Raw genomic sequence first — 23,926 nt, forward strand, 5'->3', positions numbered from 1 at the left:
ATTATTGGGAACATACTCCCTGCATTTACCTTGTTATGGTCTGTTAGAATTTTCTAGGTTTATTATAATTTACACATAGCAAGATCCCAGCCAGCAATGAGATATGGACCAATAATTTACTTTACTGATATTGGTTAAGGGATAAATATTGACAAGGGTACTGGTTGAAATCTGCTATTGTCATTGAAATAGTTCAATGGGTACTTGTAGGTTCACCTGAGAAGGCAGACGGGTTCTTAGTTTAACATCTCATGTGGATGTTGACACCTTTGACATCACCGCAGTTTTCACACTCCAGCGCTGGATGTCAACCTCAATTTTGTGCTCAAATCATAGCATAGCAAAGTATCTACAATGTGGAAGCAGGCCATTTGGCCCATTGAGTCCACACTGAACCTCTGAAGAGCATTCCACCCTGACCCACACCCACTACCCTATGCACTTCCCATGACTAATCCAACTGGCATGTACATCCCTTGACACTATTGGACAATTTCATATGGCCAATCCACCTAACCTGAACATCTTTGGACTGTTGGAGGAAACCCATGCAGACACAGGTAGGACGTGCGTCCTCCACACACACAGCCACCCAAGACAGGAATTGAACCCAGATCCCTGGCATTGTGAGGCAGCAGTGCTAACCACTAACCACCAGGCTGCCCTCAAATTTCTGCAGAAACCCATAGTTTCCTCACTTAGGGGTGAAGATTCTATCCACTATGCTTCATCTAACACCAGGTCTGCAAATTCAACATCTCAAGAGGAAATGAACTGAGATGTAGTAGCTGTTAACTGGGTATGTGAGTTGAGTGCAGATTAACAAAATGCAAGAATAACGATACTGTTCAGAGATTAGTGAAACAATGAGCACCCTGTGGTAGGCAAACAAATTTATAATGCAAAGAAATGATAGTGGGATGTATGGAGAAATTGTTCAACAATTTGTACTCAGTTATACTAATTTAGCATTGCAAACAGAGTAGCAACCTTTCGGACAGAGGAAGGCACTAAAAGCAATCAGTTTTAACAAGAAAATATATTGAGAAAGCTAAAGTGGACAGTGGTAAAGAGGACCATGGCGGGTGGGCATGTTTCACTCCCAATATGAATCAAGCCTCAAAGATGAATCAAGAGTGTGACCAAATTGACTGATTATAAATTATGTCAAGAAGTGTAAAAGGTTTAATGAGTTACCATTTGCCTGCTTTTAACTGCAAAGGTCAGATTTTTTTTTTGCCTAGTTAACAGAACTTAAATGAAGATTGAGAGTTTGGAATTGAAAGGCTCAATCCAGAAAGTGTTTGGTTTATCCAGGATTTTACATGATCTCAGAGTGAATACTTTAAGCAATTTATTGAGGATTACAGCTATCCCTCAGGGTCTAATGCGAGTGAGAAACTGAAAGTAGCTAACATTTAAAAAATCTCTGAAAAATTAATGGCAGGGCAAGAGACAACAGGGGACTTTAAGGCAGTTCACTTCATATTAGTCAGTAGGAAAATGTTAGTTTCCATTATTAAATATATGCCAACAGGGCACTTTGAAAATTATAACATTATTAGGCATGCTCTCATTAAAAGAAAATCATGTTTGACAAATCCATTAGTTTGATGAAACTCTACCTATCAATGTAGATAAAAGGAAAGCAACAGATGTAATATATTTGAATTTTCAGAATACATCTAGGAAGGTGCAATGAAAGACTGCTACACAAGTTATGAGCTCATTAGTTTGCAGCTGATGTACCCACGTGAATTAAGGATCAGCTAACTACCAGAAGACAGACAACCTGGATAAATGGGCAAGGTGGCAGACTGTAACAAGTTCAGTGTTACAGGGATCAATATTAGGCTTTCAACTATTTACAGTTTATATTGATGATGCAGGTAAAGTGACAGAACAATATGTCTATGTCTTGTGAATGATTCAAAGCTAGATGGTAATGTAAGTTGTGAAGAGGACACAAATGCCTGAAGCTTAAAATTCAGACCAACTCATGGTCAGGGAAGCTGGCAACCTGTTGAAAACCAAAAGGATTCAGTAGCAAAGTGTGGAGCTGAAAGAACACAGTAGGCCAAGCAGCATCTTAGGAGCACAAAAGCTGACGTTTTGTGCCTAGACCCTTCATCCCCCGAAACGTCAGCTTTTGTGCTCCTAAGATGCTGCTTGGCCTGCCGTGTTCATCCAGCTCCACATTTTGTTATCTCAGATTTTCCAGCATCTGCAGCTCTCATTATCTCAGGATTCAGTAGCACATTTGCCTGTGGATTTCTAACTCTGTCAGGACATTTTCATCTAACTTCCAGATTGACTGGCTAACAGGAGCACATAGTTGTGATGGTGACCAGTCCCTGTCGCTTCAGCTTCATGAAGTAAATAGAACCCACAAGCCTCTAAGCGAAGGCATTCCAGAAGTTCCAGAACTGAACTAGGAGTTGGATTAGTCATGCATCACCTTGTAAAGGCCACACCATAGATCTCAGAGGCAGAGCTGGACATAAGCTGAAGGCATGATTAACCTCCTTCCGAAAATAGATCATTTCCCACCATTGGAACTCATTCAGACTCAGTCAGTTTGAGGCATGCACCCTACCCGAGACCAGGACACAGTTTGATGTCCGCCCTAACTGAGTCCAGGTACCTCACCTGGCCTGGAAGGCTTCCCAGGCGGCAGGACATCGCGAATTCAGGAATCACATGAACATGCAAACCAAGAGTGGAAGTAGGTCATTTGGCCCTTGAGCCTGCTGTGCCATTCAGTAGGATCATAGTTGATCTGGGTGTGTTTCGAATTTCACAACCTATTGCTGCCAAGTTCTGACTCTTCTCTCATCAGAATATATCTATTTCCACCTTAAAAATATTCAATGATCTCTGCTCTGTTACTGTTTGGTTCAGAGGCTGTGCATCCATGGTTGGGAAAAGGAGGGGATCCATGGGAATGAAGTGAATGCAGCTGGAAGTGGCAGAGAAACCAGCAACAGGAATATTGTGCCTTATTAATAAGTCTCAAGAGGTGCCATAACCTAATCAGGGCAGAAAAATTACATGGCAGGGTGAATTCAAGTGCATAACTCCATTCTCTGCCTTCCTAAGCCGTTTCCTGTACAGCACTATCCAAAACCACATCTTGCAAAGTATATCCATCCCGTTCACTTCAGGCACTTCCTCACATCTCCATCTGATTGTTCATCACTGACACCCTTGTCACATCTATATCTCACAGTCACATCCCAAAAGTATTTTTTAACATCCTCTTTAAATATTCAATTTTTCTATTGTCTGTCTCTGGAGGTGGAACAGAATGTAGAACTCCAGGAACAGACAGAAGACCAACACGTGGCCTCCCGCTGTCATCTCCACCTTGTCAGTAAGCCTGGTTTCATCATTGCCAGCACAGACATGGGGCTATCTCCGCTACATGGTGATAAAATGAACTATCACATCATGCACCACACACTCAGAAAGTAGCATTACAGAAGAATGAAGAGGTGTCACTGTGAGGAGAGGTTTTTTTTATTCTGGGATGATTGTGCTTGGGGTTTGGGCTGAGCAGAGTGAGATAAGAATTGATGTGCAAATGGCTGAACTGCTTCAAATGAGCTGAATCAGTCCATCTCCCATAGTATTCCTGGTAGCCAAATAAATGGCTGCATTTGCCCTCACCTCATGAGACTTATGTATCTCTGAAGCTGCAAAGAGTTCATCATTACCTTTCTCTTCCTGCAGCTCCACTCTGCTTTGTTGCTTAATGGTGTGGCAACAAGCAGAGGTCAGAGGCTGGGAATTCACTCCCAACTCCCAAAGTCTCATCACCACCTACAAGGCACAAATCACTGAAGCATGAAATACTGTCCAGTTGTCTTGGATCAGCAAGTTCCAACAACACTCAGGAAGCTTTACACAGTCGAAACCAAAGGAGCTCCTTAATTAGCATACCATTCTCCAGCTTCACCATTCAAATCCTTCACCACTAATGCACACTGTCAGCAGTGTGTGCCACTACACAAAACACTAAAGCAACTTATCAACATATCTTGAAACACCTTCTGAACTCATAGCCATACTGAAAAGAAGGACAAGGGCAGCAGATATATAGGAACACCATCAACTGCAAATTTCCCTCCAAGCCACTCACCTTTCTGACTTGGAAATTTATTGCTGTTCCTTCTGTATCACTTGGTCAAAATTCTGGAACTCACGCCCTAACAGCACCATGGAGTACCTACGCCGCACAGATTACAGCAGCTCAAGAAAATATCTCACCTACCCTTCAAAGTTATTAAGGACAGGCAATAAATACCATTTTTACGAGTTCTGCATAAAAAGAGACTGAGGGTATGGATTAGATGAGGAGTTCATGCCAGTTAAACATAACATTCTTAGCAAAATATAGCAACTTTAACAGGATTTTAAATAAAACATTCACCAGACCTCATTTGGAATTAAGTTTTGGCCCTTTTGTCTGAGGAAGGATATTTTGACTGTCCAACAAGTACAGAGATAGAAAGAAGGGCAGTCCCTAACTTGAAAGCATTGAACAATGAAGATAAACTGATTGTTTACTAATCATTAACCGGTCCATCAATTTACTGCTGCAATGTGGATGAGAACAGGGAGCTGAGCTGGCTGAATCATTCAGTAAAGGTTGGAATTAAGGATTTGCATAGATCTCATTTGGAGTTCTTTGGCCAGCTTTGAGCCCATGTCAGAAAGGTATTACGAGTTGGAGAATATGCATAAAGAACATCACATGGCAAATCGTGATGGAAGAGCATTCAGATATGAAGAGAGACTTGGTGCCTTAAGTTTTACTTGATGGAGAAATGAAAGGAATTTGATTCCTGAAATTTATTGTATTAGCAGCATAGAGAAGATGCAAGGCATTAGCATACATGAAGTGATGGAGTTCTCCCTTAAATACGCTAAAAGCAGGAAACAAGTTAAAAGCTTAAGGTTGAGTATTAAGATGGAGAACAGGGATTAGGAAGTGGCGATCTAAAATCTGTCCTTTTCAAAATTTGCTCCTCAACCCTCTTTGCCATTCAATCAGTTTGCAGCTGATCTACATGTGGCCTCAGCTCCACGTTTATAACTGCCTCTGATGTACTATCAGGTCTGTAGTTCCTTGTATTCTCCCTTGCATTCTCACTAAACAGAAGATTATTTAGTGAACAGAAAACAAAGAGTAGGCATAAATGGGTCATCTTCAGATATACAAGATGTGATAAGTGGAGTGCCACAGAGATCATTGCTATGGTCTCAACTATTCACAATTTTTAATGACTTGGATGAAGGGATTGAATGTATTGTTGCTAAATTTGCTGATGACACAAAGACAGATTAGAAAGGTTGTGAATAGGCCAGAAGAAGTTTACACTGGAATACTTAGGAATATATAGGAAAATATGAATTTGTCCAGGTATGGCCTCTTCACAGACAATAGAAGAAATCCAATCTGATCAAATACTGCGTGATTAATCTAGTATCAAAAGTGAACAATGTGATGGAAGGTGCCTTTGATAATGTTAATGAAGTGGCACATAGCAATAACCTACTCATTGACACTTAATTTGGATTAGAACATAGAACATTACAGCACAGTACAGGCCCTTGATGTTGTGCTGACCTGCAATACTGATCTGAAGCCCATCTATCCTACACTATTCCATGTACGTCCATATGCTTATCCAATGACGACTTAAATGTACCTAAAGTTGGCGAATCTACTACCATTGCAGGCAAAGCGTTCCAGTCCCTTGCTACTCTCTGAGCAAAGAAACTACCTCTGACATCTGTCCTATATCTTTCACCCCTCAATTTAAAGCTATGTCCCCTCGTGCTCGCCATCACCATCCTAGGAAAAAGGCTCTTCCTATCCACTCTATCTAACCCTCTGATTATTTTATATGTTTCAATTAAGTCACCTCTCAACCTTCTTCTCTCTAATGGATTCCACAAGGGGCACTTCGCTCCTGACCTCATTATGGTACAAGCATGGACACATGAGTTGAAATCAAGAAGTGAAGTGAGGTGATGTGAATGTAACTGCCCTTCACTTCGGGAAATGTTTGACTGAATCGTGGAACTCTCGTTAATGGAACCTTAAGTTAATAGACATTATGGGGAAATTCCCACTGGTTGAAGTAATGCCTAGTATAAGGGAAAGAAGTTGTGCCAGTTGGAGGAAAAGTATCCTTAACCATTGCTGGTAGTGTCCAATGCCCAAACATCTTCATCTGTTTGACTATTGTTCATCTTCCCATTATTAAGTCAGAAGTGGGATTGTTAGTTATGACAGCAGTGTTTGACTCCATTTACAATTCCTCAGATCTACGCGATCTACATTTGAACATGCAAAGACTTAAGCAAATCTCAATCAATGCCCTGTCCTTATTGACCTACATTGTCACCTGGTCATCCTTACTTTCAAATACCTTCATGGCCTGTGTCCCCCGATTGTTTCTCGGATCCTTTATGTAAATTTATCAACCGCTTATCCTGGAATGGGAAACTATATATACATATATCACAATACTAACTAGTTGCTGGTAACATGCTAGTTTAGAGTTTGGTTCCTTGATAATTTATGCATTTTCTTTAAGTGATGTCTTGACATAACATTTTTTCAAGAATAATATTACTTACACAAATATAGATCTCTGTTTATTGCTTAAAAGTTCGGGAGTCCATATATTGTATCAGTAACACTGTATTGTATCAGTATTAATCCACTCAGACTCTATGATTTACTTACCAGTTTGGTGTTCTTAATTTATATTACGTACAGCAGTACCTGTATTAACGGAGCGCTAATTGTTTTCATGGCGGTCTTTCACATTTTCATTTTCCGAGTTTGATTGTGGATGTGTTCTAGTTGCAACTGGGGTGCTGAATGCTAATAATTTATATAATTCCTTTAGTTAGCCTCTGTTTCTCCCCAATGTCACCCTATTCACCGCAGAAAATTGGTGAGACAATAACAGATTCTCTCTTTGAAGATGGACTATAGGCAGATAACAATTGTAGCAAGCTAAGTACAGTGTATCTGACTTCACACTGATGCATCAGAATATCTGACAAGTCATGGGATGAAAACATCACATCCTGTTGAATTGTGTAACAACTAGCATCAGTCCAATTTATATTCCCTTATACGTATATGCACATGAACACAGCAGGCCAAGCAGCATCTCAGGAGCACAAAAGCTGACGTTTCGGGCCTAGACCCTTCATCAGCCTGTCTCTGCTTCCCTAACCTATTCTTCCTCTCACCCATCCCTTCCTCCCACCTCAAGCCGCACCTCCATCTCCTACCTACCACCTCATCCCGCCTCCTTGACCTGCCTGTCTTCCCTGGACTGACCTATCCCCTCTCTACCTCCTCACCTATACTCTCTTCTCCACCTATCTTCTTTTCTCTCCATCTTCAGACCGCCTCCCCCTCTCTCCCTATTTATTCCAGTTCCCTCTCCCCATCCCCCTCTCTGATGAAGGGTCTAGGCCTGAAATGTCAGCTTTTGTGCTCCTGAGATGCTGCTTGGCCTGCTGTGTTCATCCAGCTCCACACTTTGTTATCTTCTGTTTTCAATATGGTGTTTTTAGATGTGTTGATTTGCTGATTTGATGTTTGATTCATTGTACATTGATTCATGCCTTTTGGTGCTTACACTTGATACAATCAAGATTCTGGGCACCTACTGATGATTTCTGGTAGATTCTGGATGCCATCTGTTGAGTGCTGTACTCAAACTCTCTGCCCAATGTTCAGGTGGAGTCATTCATTACCTATGTGCCAGCCATGGGCAGCTATCATTTTTGCCTTGATTTTCATGTAATGGGCAATGTATTCTGGGAACATTAATAAGCAGTGACTGGGAAAGTTTGTCCTGATGTTTGCCGATTAATAATTCTTTGCTGGCTCCACAGTGCAATCTTTGTACGTTTGGAACGGGTAAACATATTTGTTTCAAATTGTGCTTCAGTCCATTGGGTTGATGATGTTTGTTGCAAAGTTAAATGATCTCCCAGTGTAAGTACTGCGTTGTGAGAGGTGATCTCAGATTTTTGTCATTATCTTGGTGATACCGCGGATGGTGATCAAGGGCAGGTCTGTACACTCAAGGTGGCAGTGATCACTGACATATGCACAATATAAAACATCTGGGGTAACTAGGATGAGTATTTTGCATTCATTTTGAGCTTGATTGATCTCAGGGTGGAATATCTGAGTTATTGCATGCGGTCTTTTTGGTGTTGATTGGTCAAATCGTCAACTGCCACTTCTGCTGGTACATACAATTCAGCGTGTGAAGCAAAAGGATGTTTACACTTGTCCTGTGTATAGGTTATGCTGACCTAGTATCTATGGCATATAATCTGGATAGTGGAAAAGCTTTCTGTTGGTATCTCTGTGCCAATATATACTTTGATTTTCACTGCACTGAATGTCAGCTCAACTTTGTCAGTTATCTTGTCATCATCCGGTGACGGATTGGCTGAGCATTTTTAAGGATGTTGACTTCATGCTGTTGGAAAATTTTCTGAATTGTTTTTTCCAGGATCACCTGGTACCTTATTCTGTGCACACACTGAAAAGTAGGAAATAATTTGTTGTGTGTATAGGGCTGCACTGTCCACATTGGCTTACTAGATTTTCCTGCATGAACACAATGATTGACAAATTACATATTGCACGTGGACTTCAACTACTATTTCATTTGGCACTATACTTGCGTCCACTAGTAATAAAGATTCCACAGTGTAGTAACTGAGTTGATCTGAGATGTATTTTTGCCGACACTACCATTGATGTATATGCTGTTTTGAACTCCAAGATCTGCCACACCTTAGCTATATGGAATTGCATCTTGCTTGACTTCTGAAGACACCGATGCATGGAAATAGCTTCAAGTAGGCTTCAAGGAGTATTCCTTTAATTCTTAAAACTGGCATTCTATCCTCTGAACTTCGAATAAGTTGATAATGAAAGGATACCTTTAGGGCAATCAAACGTCCATCCTGTAGCGTTCACAGTCTCAATCCTCATGACCTAAACAAAGTTCACAACCACTTCTAAGTGATTGTGATACTGGCTGTCTCCCTATTAGGCCTCTAATAACGTTCAAATCTGCAATCTGTTTGAGCATTAGTCAACTCTACAACCAAAACAGCTAGAGTACTCTTTGAACAAGAATCAATCTACAGTTAACTTCCACGCCTAGCCACATAATCAAATATCAGTTTCTTAATTCTTTGTTTGAACTACAAGCTGCTGCTTTCTCTAAAAGATCACATTCAGCTCTCAGCTCACAGGTGTTAGCACTTGAGAGTTATTTTTTCACATGGTATGGATATGGAATGCACTGCCTGGAAATATGATGGAGGTAAGGTTAACTGAGACATTCGAGAGGGCATTGGATATTTGTTTGGATAGATAGGGATATGGAGAAAAGACACGAGCTTGGCACCTGGTAATGGAAGCACTATACACATGATGAGCTGATTGGCCTCCCTTTGTATTTTAACAACTCTGTGAATCTGAGACTGCTTTTCTTCTGATATATGGTGCTGGTAACAGCAAAATGTTGGACTGTTTGGCTTCATCCATACATTGTTTCACATTCATGGTTTGGAAAGCATGTTTGCTTTCAGTTTGAAAATTTCATCAATGAATTTTTACCCTGCTGTGTCTTGCCGCTAACCTTATGGATGTGCTTGTCCTCCTGAGTGTTCAGTGCACTCCCAGTTGTTGGTACAAGTATGGTACATATGCTTTTTTTCGGTCATATTTTGCTACCTCTGGCAGCACTGCGGCATTGATGAACCCAATGGTTTTGAATTTTTGCATTCATTCCTTTTTTTTAATCATTCATGGGATGAGGGTTTCACTGGTTAGGCAGCATTTATTGCTCATTCCTAATTCCCAGAGTGCGGTTTAGAGTCAATCACATTGTTATGTGTCTGAAGTTACATGCAGGCCAGGCTAGATAAGGTGGGCAGGTTACTTCCTAAAGGACATTAGTGAACCAGATGGGTTTTTCCCCAACTATCAGCAATAGATTTGTGGTCATGATTAGACTCTTAATTCCAGATATTTATTGAATTCAAACTCTACCATTTGCTGTAGCGGGATTCCAAACCGGTTCTCCAGAACATTACCTGGGTCTCTGAATTAACAGCCCAATGATATGACAACTAGGCCATCACCACCCCTCAGGAATGTAGGACACTTCACAGTGGATGCAGGAGAATGCACTTCTCACACATTTTGCTTGCTACCTGTGTCCTCACTGCCACGCCAATACTTGTAGCTGCAACCAACACTTACAGTTATTGTTACCCACCTTCAAAGAATTGATATTGTCTCCTATCTCTATTTGTGTGATTATTGTGATATTTCCTTTCCCTATAAAAACATATTTTTGGAGCACTTCAGCTGGCATTGAAGCCATAACTATCTCCATTATTTGTTCATAGATAACAAGGTGTAGAGTTGTATGAACACAGCAGGCCAAGCAGCATCAGAGGAGCAGGAAGGCTGACATTTCGGGCCCAGACCCTTCTTCAGAAAAGGCTGAAAACATCAGCCTTCCAGCTCCTCTGATGCTGCTTAGCCTGCTGTGTTCATCCAGCTCTACACCTTGTTATCTCAGATTCTCCAATATCTGCAGTTCCTACTACCCATTATTTGTTCAAGCAGTTCAGCTTCTGAAAAATTGTATTCCTTGACCTTATCACAGCACCTGCTGACAAGCTGATCAAACGTTTTTAGCGTCTATAAGACATCAGCTATTATTAGCGTAGTGTGACGGTTCCCTTTACACAAACCTAATCATCCAGCATGTTCCACAGTGCAACAGGCTCTTTCTGATAGGTTAGACAGGTCCAAAGTGTTGCATTTATGCAGCCACACATTTCCAATGGCTATCTTTATTTTCACTGCATGTTCAGTCATGTTCTGTGACAAATATATATTCTGTGACAAAGTGTAGTTCCACTCTTGCTTTTAAAAGCTGAAATTTGGATAGGAAATCTGTGGACGTCCAGTTCAAAATGGCGAATTTGTAACTATCTTCCTCATCTTTTATAGATGCTCTGACCTATAGGGGGTTTGCAACATCTCAATTTCATGGGGAGATTTGGCAATTGTTCCTTTTCCTTTTGTTTTGCTGCATTTTAGATTTTTAATTACACTTATCCCAGTTGTACTGTTTTCCTGTTTGCATGTTATTTTTGTTTTTGTGTTGGAATGGCACCTAAAGATTCTTCAGTGGCCTTCCCAGATGTTCTGCCCAGTGGAAAACAGGGTGATTCAGCACAACTCTGAACCAGTTTATTGTTCCCATCCATCACCAGTTCAGCAATCCCACAAATGAGGTATTCACTGTTCTGTGTTGTCTAGTTCATGGTTGATGTGGTTTAATTATGTAAGTTTTGCTTTAAAGAATTAAAGTTTAACTGTAGAAATGCAATGTATGCAATTAAAGCAAGAGTCTATTACACTTAAAAGTTTAACAGCTAGAAAAAGATCTTAAAACAGCAGGTGGGTTTATTTAGCTGGAAATCAGAAAATCTGATGTCTGAACTGCTTCAAAGAAGTGCAGTCTAGGAAGTTATTTTTGTTTTGGGAGTGAGACCTAAATTAATTTAAAAGCATTCAATGGTCTCTAAAAGATTGTAAATCCCACTTTCCTCATAAGATCAAAGAAGAAAGCGTAAATGGGGTATAACTAATTTAAAGTTCAGTTTGAAAGTAGCTCTGGCAGACTGCATTATCATGGAAGTGGTTAGGGCTTAGGAAGGCTGCCTGGCCTCATTTTATCTGGGTTTTTACTGAGAGAGGATTATAGTTGCAGTTTGGATCTTATGCAGTTCTGCAGTTACGCAGTTCACTGAGAAGATTGCCAAAGTAAATGACTTATTATAGGGCAGGTCTGTGAAACTGAATAATATGCTATCTCCATCTCTGAGTATACTGCAGATGAGGTTTAATCTCAGTTTGAATCATGTGAGGTAACAGGAACTGGAATAATTCACAGTTTGGAGCCAGCGGGATAATCTACCACAGAGATAATGGGAACTGCAGATGCTGGGGAATTCCAAGATAATAAAATGTGAGGCTGAATGAACACAGCAGGCCAAGCAGCATCTCAGGAGCACAAAAGCTGACGTTTCGGGCCTAGACCCTTCATCAGAGAGGGGGATGGGGAGAGGGAACTGGAATAAATAGGGAGAGAGGGGGAGGCGGACCGAAGATGGAGAGAAAAGAAGATAGGTGGAGAGAGTATAGGTGGGGAGGTAGGGAGGGGATAGGTCAGTCCAGGGAAGATGGACAGGTCAAGGAGGTGGGATGAGGTTAGTAGGTAGATGGGGGTGCGGCTTGGGGTGGGAGGAAGGGATGGGTGAGAGGAAGAACCGGTTAGGGAGGCAGAGACAGGTTGGACTGGTTTTGGGATGCAGTGGGTGGGGGGGAAGAGCTGGGCTGGTTGTGTGGTGCAGTGGGGGGAGGGGACGAACTGGGCTGGTTTAGGGATGCAGTAGGGGAAGGGGAGATTTTGAAACTGGTGAAGTCCACATTGATACCATTAGGCTGCAGGGTTCCCAGGCAGAATATGAGTTGCTGTTCCTGCAACCTTCGGGTGGCATCATTGTGGCACTGCAGGAGGCCCATGATGGACATGTCATCTAGAGAATGGGAGGGGGAGTGGAAATGGTTTGCAACTGGGAGGTGCAGTTGTTTGTTGCGAACTGAGCGGAGGTGTTCTGCAAAGCGGTCTCCAAGCCTCCGCTTGGTTTCCCCAATGTAGAGGAAGCCACACCGGGTACAGTGGTTACAGTATACCACATTGGCAGATGTGCAGGTGAACCTCTGCTTAATGTGGAATGTCTCTAATCTACAACAGACCTCATCATGTCTCAATGCAAATAATTAGTTGAATTGGCGTGGAAGTATTGAAAAGTAACCATAACAAGGGACCGATGCATTCACAATTAATGAGGCCAAATGAAAGGTTTACCTCTGAGAACATAAAACATAGAAATAGAAAAGTACAGCACAGTACAGGCCGTTTGGCCCACAATGTTGTGCTGTGGAATATTCCTAATCCAAACATAAAATAACCTAACCTACATTCCCCTCAATTCACTGCTATCCATGTGCATGTCCAGCAGTCGCTTAATTGTCTCTAATGACTCCACTTCCACGACTACCACTGGTAAACTATTCCAAGCGCTCACAACTCTCTGGGTGAAGAACCTCCTTCTGATGTCTCCTCTATACCTTCCTCCTAACACCTTAAAACTATGACCCCTCATGGCAGTCAATCCTGCCCTGGGGAAAAGTCTCTGGCTATCGACTCTATCCATGCCTCTCATTGCCTTGTATACCTTGTATACTCCAGAATAGCTGGAGCTGAGGTGAATTCTCCAGAAGATGTAAATGCTTTGGGGGTGGTTCCAAGGACACTTACCAGTTTGATGCCTGGAATCAGTGTGTTGTCTTATAAGGAAAGGTTGTATACACTGGACTTGTTTCCATTGGAATTCAGAAGAATGAGGGACATTTGATTGAAGTTGGTATGATCTAGAATGGTCTTGACAAGGATATGGAAAGGATGTTTCTGCTTGTGGGTCAGTCCAGAGCTAGGGGGCACCATTTTAGAATCAGGGGTCACCCTTTTAGGATTGAGATGAGAGGATTTTTTTTCTCTCTCAGTGTTGTGAGATTTTTAACGTGGTGATAGATTCTTGCTAGGCAAGGGGATCAAAGGTTATCAGTGACAAATTGGATTATGGAATTGGAAGCATAGAAACAGTTTCTTACTGAATGCAAGAACAGGCTTGAAAGGGCAAACTGTCTGTCTCTGTTCCTAATCCATATGTGCATTGGATTGGCAGTTTTGTAAGTGTTTTCCATACATGGAAATAACTTGAATATTGTTGTGTCTCATTCTGGAACTCTTATAGAAATAAGAAGTAAACCTGAATGCATAATAATACAGTTTGTAACAAACTATGTGAAGTTTCTTGTATCATTTAGGAAATTGCCCTTAGATGACTGGCCAGCATGTGTTGCCCATTCTTAATTGCTCTTAGGAAAGTAGAGGTGAACTGCTTTCTTCAGCCTTTACAGTCCAGGTGGTATTGGTACATTCTTGGTACTGTTAAGGAGCGCGTTCTAGGATTTTGATCCAGTGAGTTTGAGGGAATGGTGATTTATTTTCAAGCCATGATGGTGAGTGGCTTGGAGGGGAATTTGCGGTTGGTGGTGTTCCCATGTATCTGCTGCCATTGTCCTTGTAGATGTTAATGATTTTGGAAGATGCTATTGAAAGAGGCTTGGTGAATTTCAACAATGCATCTTGTAGATAGTACACATTGTTTCTACTGAGCGTCGGTGGAGGAGGGAATGGATGTTTGTGGATGTGATGCCAACCAAGTGGGCTGCTTTGACCTGGATGGTGTCAAGCTTCTTGAGTGATGTTGGAGCTGCACCCATCCAGGCAAGTGGGGCGTATTCCATTACACTCCTGACTTGTGTTTTGTAGACAGTGGAAAAGCTTGGGGAGGTGAGTTAATTGCTATAGTAATTCCTAGTCTCTCACCTGCTCTTGTAGCACTGTATTTATATGGTGAATCTTGTTTAGTTTCTAATCAAATGTTACCCTGAATGCTGATGTTGGAGCATTTGGTAATGACAATGCCACTGCAAGTGAAGGGATTATAATTATACTCTCCTGTTGTGATGGTCACTGCCTACCACTTGTATGATGCAAATGCTGTGATCCCCTCGTCAGCCAGAACTCAATATTGTCTAGGTCATCCTGCATTTGAACATGCACTGCTGCAGTATCTAAGGAGTTGTGAATGGTGCTGAACATTGTGTATTCATCAACAAATATTCCAACTTCTCATCTTACGGAGGGAGGGTCATTGATGACGCAACTGAAGATGGTTGGAACTAGGACATTATCCCGAGGAACTCCTGCAGAGATGCCCTGGAATATAGAAGACTATCTCCAACAACCACAACCATCTTCCTATGGCCAGATATGACTAATCAGCAAAGAGCTTTCACCGATTCCCACTGACCCTAGATTTGCTAAGGTTCCTTGACGCCAACTTAACAGTACTTGTTTTATTTCATTCATTTATATCTTATAATTTGTTTTCTTTAAAATATATAAAATCTTTTAGCACAGTGATAAAGGTTAAAATGGGCTAATATTTTGTTTTTAAATTTATGTGGTCCTCAAACATCAACAACGTACAGACTATGAAAAACTTTGATTCTCAGAATTTCAATGACTGTACAATCTCTGCTTTGCGTCAGATGGTCAGTGGCCTTCAGACATACAATACTGCCACCATGTTGGGTTTGTCAAAGCTTTACATTATCACCAATCATGCACTCTTGATTGATATGCTCTAAATTTGAGATTTATTACAGGACAGATAGGTTTACTTGAGCAGTTCTGCAACCACCATTATTCTCAGCAACAACTAAACAACACACTCAATAATTAGGTGCTTGTCTAATGATTCTTTATTTCCTGCTTCCCTGATCAGATCTTTGCATATTCCCTTAAAGTGTTATCACAATACTTACCTCTATTAAACCTTTTTCATGGCAGACATCATGTGTTGTTTAATAACACTCCTATTTTAATATAATTTATTTCTGAATTCAGATATGATTTAATAGCACATAGGATTTGGTCTGTGTGTCTGAAAAAGATTAGTGATTACTTTGTAAGAATATTTGTATCCATGGTGATGTATTTGAAAAGAAAGCAGCATGAGAGAGAGAGTTTCTGGTGTTTGTTAGGATTTTTATTTCATTCAGAGAGTTTTTAATGAGTATAACAAGTTAATTAGCAATGTATCAAGCTTTCAGTTTAACAGGTCAGAGTTTTGTTTTTTTTGCATTAAGGGAGATACCCATAGCTTGGAAAAAGTATTTTGGATTTCAGTTTAGCAGGTTTTGCAAAAGGCTTGGCTGAAGCTGGATGTGTTTGAATAGTTGTTCACGCGAAAGGAGATGTTTTAGAACTGTTAAGAAATAGGTTACCTCTGTTTAGGTAGTTTAGCTTAAAAGTTCCAGATGAGAAGTGTTTGGTTACAAACTTGAAGCAATTATTTGAAGCTGAGAAAATAAAAGCTCTGTGTGGAATGCCTCCAGAAAGATGTTATAAGATTCTCAGGATGGGGAATTAAAGCCACGGTTAAATTAAGTCCAATGTATGACAGACAAAGGAATTCTCAATCTGGAATGACTACTATGAAGGATTGGGCTTAATGGGTTTGTAATATTACGTCAGAGTCAAAATCTTTAAATGTGTATTACATATAAATAGTTTTGTTTACTCCATTTTAATTTCATATTTTCAATTTTATCATTCAGTCTACATTTACAACATTGTGTTTTTGTGTTTTAGTGAAAGATTACCTTGTTAAAACCAAGAAAACTTATGATCTACCAAGTCAGATTTCGGTCCAGTAATAACTTCAGCTGAGATGATAACAGTCCTTACATTTGATTGTTAAAGCAATGGCTTTGAAATGGAACTATAACATTATATGTTTCTTTTATTATATCAGTGTATGGAAGCTGTGGCTATTATGAGTTCCAACTATGAAGCCTCCCTTCAGTTAAGCAGTTGGCCCATTGAAAGAGCTACTTAAGTGAATGTTTGACAGTTTAAACAAATCAAAGTAATTTGATTTACATTTGATGTGGTTTCTGAGTATATAATTGTTTGTTTACAAACCCTAATTGCCATGTAGTGAATTAAACTTGCTTTCTGTAGGAACACAGTGTTTCTTTTCTTTGCATTCAAAATAATTCACATTGCCTGGTACCTGAGCATTGGGATACTAGCTGTGTGGCAGTGGAGGGTAAGTGGAGGACATCGGGTTGCACTATGTTCTGACTGGGCATAAGAAATCTGATAGGCATGGAGAGGGCATGGGAGGAGCAGAGGTCTCAGAGGCCTCAGTAAAGCAGCCTTTAAACGGTGTGAGGATCTGGGCAGCTACCATCAAAATCCAAGATTTTCTTTCTAACCAGCCCACATGCAGACTAGCACTCCTCCCACATACCATTGCAGATTGTACATTGCACTGTGAACCTGAACTCTGAAAATACAAAACTCTATGGAAAAGTCAGTAATGAATTGCCTGTGTATCTTGGAAATCAGGAATGTGCCCATTTCATGTTTTATACATTCAAAACTTAAATTCAGTCCCTGATGTCAGTTTTCACCGAATTTCAGCTGTCCAATATAGACAGCATGCATTTTTGTATCTCTGCTCTCATCAGGACATCAGGAAGCTGAAAACCTACCCCTAAAGGTTCATTGAATCAGATGCTTTGACCATGGACTGAAAAAATAACATACATGAAAAATGGAATACTAGAATGGCAATGGATGAATTGGAAAAGACAACTCACGTTGGATATCAATCGTGACTTCGGTTTCCCTGCCCTCTGGGACTGCTGCATTCTTTGCTCTGCAGATGATGCGTTGCCCATTTTCGATTTCTGATGGTGGGATGTGTAGGCTGCTGATAATGCTCTCTCTTTTCCCATCTTTCAGAAGCCTCTGTGGAGGAAATGATTGGAGTGTTAGCTGTATTTTAGTTGCGTATCCATTGGGCTTGGCACCTAGACTTAATGAGTTTAGCTGCAACAACACATGGATGGTATTCAAGCTTGGCCAATAAGTGGCAAGTAACTTTTGCACCAAACAAATGCCAAGCAATGGCCATTTCCAAAAAGGGACAGTCTAAGCATCTTGATGTTCAATGGCATTGCTTGACTGATTACTCCCGTGTCAATGTTGAAAGTGATTAATATTAACCAGAAGCTGAAATGGACTAACCATTTAAATATTGTGGCCACAATAACAACCCAGAGGTTAGGTGTCCTGTAGAGAATAACTCACCTCTTGACTCCCTACAGCCTGTTCAACTATAAGGTACAAGTCAGGAGTATGATGAAATACTCTCCACTTGCCTGGATAAGTGCTGCTCTAACAACATTCGAGAAGTGCATCAACATCCAGAACAAAGAAACCTGCTTGACTGAAACCTTTGGAGATTTTTAAATAAGGAATGAGAAATATATGGCAATAAGCGGGAACATGGAGCAATCCGAGCAGCCGTGATCATATTGAATGGCAAAGCAGGACTGAGGGTTTGAATAGCCTACTTCTGTTCCTAATTCATATATCAAGTATGTTCTTATGGTACTCACTCACTGCCTCCACAGAAGCAGCAATGTGTCATATCTACAAGGTACATCCAGCAACTTACCTAGCTTCCTTCAACAACACCTTTCTAATCAGCCTCTACTACCCAAAAGGTTGAAGGCAGTAGATACATGAGGTAACCATGTGTAAGCAACATAGCACCTTGAGTTAGAAATATCTCACCATTCCTTCACTGTCATTGGGTCAGAATCCTGGAATTCCCTTCCTAACATCACTGTTTGTGTCCCTAAACAACATGAAGCGCAGTGATTAAAGAAGTCCACCTTCTCAAAGGTAATTAGGTATATGCAATAAATTCTGGATGAGACAGCAATGACTACATTTCACAAATCAATGTTAAAAAATCCTGTGATTCTATTCTGATGAACAGCAGAACAAATTTTCTGGTCATCTTTTTATTTGTTATTTGTGGGAAAGCACTGAAGCATAATTAGCTGTGATATTTCTTGCTTTATGAATGTTATTGTTTGTCAACTAGACTTATCAGCTGTCAAGCACTTTGGGATTTCCTGAGATATTGAGAAGCAATGTATACATTTTTCCTTCGTATTTTTCCTGAGATAATGTGCACACTGAGAAACTTTACAATGTCACGACATACAATGTGAAACTGTGGAGGGAAATAAATACACTCCTGAGGATACAGAGACGAGCAACACAAACAAAGAATGCTGAAAAATGTGGAGCTGGATACTGGGACATGATTGGCCTTGATCAGACCTGCTCTGAGCTTCGGTATAATGACTGTCTGTTTATTATTTTCAGTCATACTGTCATCAACTTGCTTAAACAGCAACATAATTCAGACAAAAAGGGAAAAAGCATGAAATTCAGGAAAACTGATCTCTGTTAACATTCCTATCAGCTTAGGTGTAGATTCATTATTTGTTCAAGGTTACATCTACTTTTCAATATCCACATCTGCGAGCTCTGTCTTTGTGCTGCACTTGATGACTCAGCCTTTGACTTGTTTCCCATTCTCTTTCTTCTCCTTACCCTGTTCTTCAACCAATCCCACTCTTTTGTTGTCAATTCCACTTTATATTCATTAACTTCCTCCAGATGGCAAAATGTCAGTGCTCTCGTCACAATACAGTAGCTAAATCACTCTTTCCTACTTATCAGGTCTCTTATAAGTCCAAATGATGGTGACCACATCTTTGCTCTTACACTGATATTCTTGCCTTTACTATATCATTTGAACCCATATATCTACTCCATTGTTCAAGCCACCTCCAATAGCCTTTAGACTGGAATTAACTCAATTTCTTCTCATTCCTGCTCCAATAATATAACTTTTTGCTGTGCAGTTGTAAACCTTATTGAATATCTGAGTAAAAAAAAAACTTTTAAACGTCTTTAGGCTCAAACCTCACTCTGGTACTTTATGCTATTATCTAAGCTGACACTCCAGTGGAGTATTGAGAGTACTATTTTTTTCAGATATTAATCCAAGATCCCATCTGGTTCTTTAATGGATGTAAAAGATCCTATGGCACCGGTCAAAGAAACACATTATTTCCCCAGTTAACGTGATTTTGTTATAAGCAAATCAGCTGCCACTTTTGCGAATGTGACAACAGTGACTACGCATCAATGGTTCTTCATGGCTATAAAGCTCGTTGGGATCTCCTAATGACATGAAAAGAGCAACATGAAAAGAACAACATGAAAAGAGCAATATAAATGCAAATAAAAACAGAAAAAGCTGCAGAAACTTATCAGTTCTGGCATACCTGTGGAGAGAGAAACAAAATTAATGTTTTGGAAATGGTTCAAAAGATTAATCTCTTTAGATATGTCTTTCCCTCTTCACTTTCCCTCTCCTCAGCTTGTGCTTCAACACTAGTGGAGGTAATGCTCCCCCCCACCCCCAACTAATGTCTATTCAGTTGTTGTCTTGAAGATATGTCTAAGGGTAAATTATGATTTTTAACCCATTAGCTGAAAACCTGAATTGATTTACTTGATTTGGTTTATTTGATTTATTTACTATCATGTTACAAAACACAGTGAAAACTATTGTATAGTGGCTCCGTTCTCCAGCGCCATCTTTAAACGCAGAAAAATAAACTAAAACTTAGAATATAAAGGATGAAAAATGAAAGTAATTTGAAATCACATCCAAGGTAGTCACCCAATTTGTGTTACTATGTATTCTACATTCCAAACCAACTGATTTGGAGATAGTAGGCACTGCCGATGCTGACGAATCTGAGATAATAAGGTGTAGAGCTGAATGAACACAGCAGGCCAAGCTGCATCTGCTGCTTTGCCTGCTGTGTTCCTCCAGCTCTACACCTTGTTATCTCAACTGATTTAGAGTTGGGAATGCATCAAAAAAGAACCCAAAGACACTTATTTCAGAAGACTCTGATTGATTGTTTGATTGATCGATTTATTGTCACGTGTACTGGAATACAATGAAAAGCTTTGTTTATGAGTGGTACAGGCAGATCACAGCAAACAAAGGATGTACAGATCAAAAAGACATAAAGGCTTACTGGTTATGCTGCAGGTTGCATTATTTGAGGCTAGAGTCTATGCAACAGTCTGATAGTGGCCAGAAAGAAGCTGTTCCTGAACCTGCTTGTGTGTATGTTTTGTGTCTTCTGCCTGATGGAAGAGGTTGTAGGAGATCAATACCTGGTGTGATGGATCTTTGATGATGTTGGCCACCTTTCGGAGGCAGCAAGCTGTGTAAATAGAGTTCACGGATGGAAAGTTGACTTCCATGATGGTCTGGGCTATGCACACTAGTAGTTTGTACTTCTGTAGTTTCTTACGGTCCTGGACAAAGTAGTTGCCATACTGGTTATACACCCAGACAGTATGCTTTCAATGGTACATCTGTAGAAGTTGGTGAGGGAACTTATGGACGTGCCAAATTTCTCAAGCTGCCTGAGGAAGAAGAGGCAGTGTCGTGCCTTCTTGACTGTTGCATTTACGTGGGAAGTCCCAGACAGGTTGTTAGTTATTGTCACTCCGAGGAAATTGATGCTCTTCACTCTCTCAGCCAGAGTTCCATTGACATATATGGAGATGTGTTCCCCTCCTTTCTTTCTGAAGTCAGTTATCAGTTCTTTAGTTTTGCCGATGTTGAGATTTTTTTAAACTACACCACATCACCAAGCCCTCTATCTCCCTTCGGTATTTTGACTTGTTATTGTTGATATCTGTCCTACTATGGTGGTGTCATCAGTAAACTTGTAGATGGCATTCATTCAGAATTTGGCAACACAATCATAGATGTACAGGGAGTACAGTAGGGGGCTGAGGACACATCCTTGGGGGAATCATGTGTTGAGTGTTATTATGGAGGTGGTGTAGTGACCAATCTTTACTCATTGCAACTGATTGCACTAATAGAATAAGAAATATGGTTCAATGTCCAGACACGCAACTGGGTGGAGATAGAGCATCAAACTAAATCACCTGAATAGTGGGCCATTGGCAAAGAAAAGGAATTCAGAAACCTGAGGTTATACTCAGGTTATAATTGGACTATGATTGAATTAATGGTCAGTTAGAGAGGGCAGTCATATGATGTGCCAACACTTTGTATCTTTGTCTGCAAAACTGAGGACTGACAGTTTATGGAACTCTCAAAATGGGAAAACTCATGTCCCCTCTCTGTTTCTCCAACCCCCCACCCTGATAGGTTTCCAGCCTGGTTTGCTCATTGTAATCATCCAGGATGTCATGCTGCACTGAGTTCTTAAAAGGAGTCACCCCAGCACTAATGTCTCCAGAAGGTCAACAAATCTAATCATCTACAATGTCAGTTGTGAGGAAGACCTGAAAATTAACTCTGATTTCACTCCACAGGTACTGCCAGACCTGCTGAGCTTTTCCAGCAATTTCAGTTTTTGTTTCTGAATTACAGCATCCGCAGTTATTCCTGTTTTTAAACCTATTCATCCACATCTTTAAAATAGAAGCATCAAGGTTCGGAATTCATCCTGAAACCTGCTGAGTCACAACATATAGCGTATGAAATTTTACTTTTATGGACTCTAATTTGTCCAAGCTATCCTTCTCCACTATGTAATCTGTATTTATGTGCATGCAATTTTCATGTGTACATGTGTATGTATGCAAGTCAGCACATATTTGATTATTTTACTTGGATTGATTACAATTTGATTTAAAGCTAACCTCTTTTTTTGTTAAATTCAAGAAAAGTACTCACTTAATTAATGACTTTATCTCTTTCACAATAACCCAGGATATATATTCGTGCTTGGATGTCCTTGGAGAGGGAGCACATGATTTACACCAGTACTCTCAATGCCTTGAAAGAGATGTGGGCACCAGAGGCGTGGACTGATTTATGTCCAATTCCAACACCATTTTTACTTAGATAACATGGTGTGAAGCTGGATGAACACAGCAGGCCAAGCAGCATCAGAGGAGTAGGAAAGTTTGACATTTGAGGTCGAGACACTTCTTTAGATTTTCTGAAGAAGGGTCTCAACCCGAAATATCAAACTTTCCTGCTTCTCTGATGCTGCTTGGCCTGCTGTGTTCATCCAGCTTCACACCATGTGATCTCAGATTCTCCAGCATCGGCAGTTCCTACTATCTCCATTTTTACTTAGCCCCTTCCCCCTCTCCCTCACCTTCGATAGTTTGCATTGCCTTTTAGGGGCTTTGCATGTAAATTATTCAACTGGAAAACAAGGATGATTTACTGGTGTTGGCCAATATTGTGAAAAAAGCAGCCATGGTGATTTGGGGATGGGGAAAGAAAGTTAATTTGTGTATAAGAGCACTCCAAGATGTTGAAAAATGAAAAACAAACAAATCTAGGAGATGGCAAAGAAGGAAGCCATTTGACCTCTCTTCAATTGATCACAACTCTGTTGACAATATATTTAAAAGTGAATGAACAAATTTCATTGAAGCATTGTACACCAATAGTTCAGGTTCTGGATTTTTTCCAAAAATCAGCCAACATTGAGAGAAAGGTTGAATTTGTATTCTTTTTAAAATAAGTTGTGGGTTATTTTGTTTAGAATATAGTTAATTGTTTTAGGATGTTATATATGATTTTAGCTGCTGTGGCGTTATTTGTAGCAGCTTTCAAAGTTGAAACAGGACTTGCAGACCAAGTTGTTGGATCTGGATTTACTTGGAGCCTCCTCAGTGAAATAAAAGCGATTATTACAAAACACTTTCTTTTTCATCTGAATAGTTAGAGCATCAGCCAGGGAAAAGTGTCAAGGAGAAATGCGTAGCTGTTATTATAAAGCAGAGATTGACTCCCCCACCCCCAAGAACTAAAACCGAAACACCAAAAGAAGAGCACCTTGCCTCAAAATCTGTAAAAGGAATGTGAAAAGTGGTGTGATCTGCTTTTCAGAACTGCTATTCGTTAAATAAAATAAATCGCTGATACTCACTTTACAATCAACAAGTAACGATTTATTTATCTAACAGTGAATAAATTAACTAAACTATTAAAAAAAAGCCAAATAAACCCCTTCTAACTACTAGCTATTCCCAAATAAAGCAAGATTCTAACGATATGTTGTTCCAATAAATGCAAGTCCCATATATAAAATAAATAATAAAAGACTGTTGTTTCTCAAAATTACAGCCATTTTACATATATTCCGGAATTCTCTGTGCCTTCTCCATCAATT

At 40.2% G+C, this 23,926-nt stretch overlaps 1 protein-coding gene across 2 annotated transcripts in view; it reads right to left on the bottom strand.

Annotated features, from left to right (window-relative positions):
• The window catches only part of kirrel3a (kirre like nephrin family adhesion molecule 3a), a 564,427-nt gene that overhangs the window by 109,057 nt on the left and 431,444 nt on the right, over positions 1 to 23,926 (bottom strand). For both annotated transcript variants that reach the window (XM_048562289.1, XM_048562290.2), the window contains exon 5: positions 17,459 to 17,609. In XM_048562289.1, coding sequence (XP_048418246.1) covers positions 17,459 to 17,609 — 151 coding nt within the window. The remainder of the gene's footprint in view (positions 1 to 17,458; positions 17,610 to 23,926) is intronic.

Source organism: Stegostoma tigrinum, chromosome 32 (genome assembly GCF_030684315.1).
Source record: "Stegostoma tigrinum isolate sSteTig4 chromosome 32, sSteTig4.hap1, whole genome shotgun sequence".
In the NCBI taxonomy this organism is placed as follows: domain Eukaryota; kingdom Metazoa; phylum Chordata; class Chondrichthyes; order Orectolobiformes; family Stegostomatidae; genus Stegostoma; species Stegostoma tigrinum.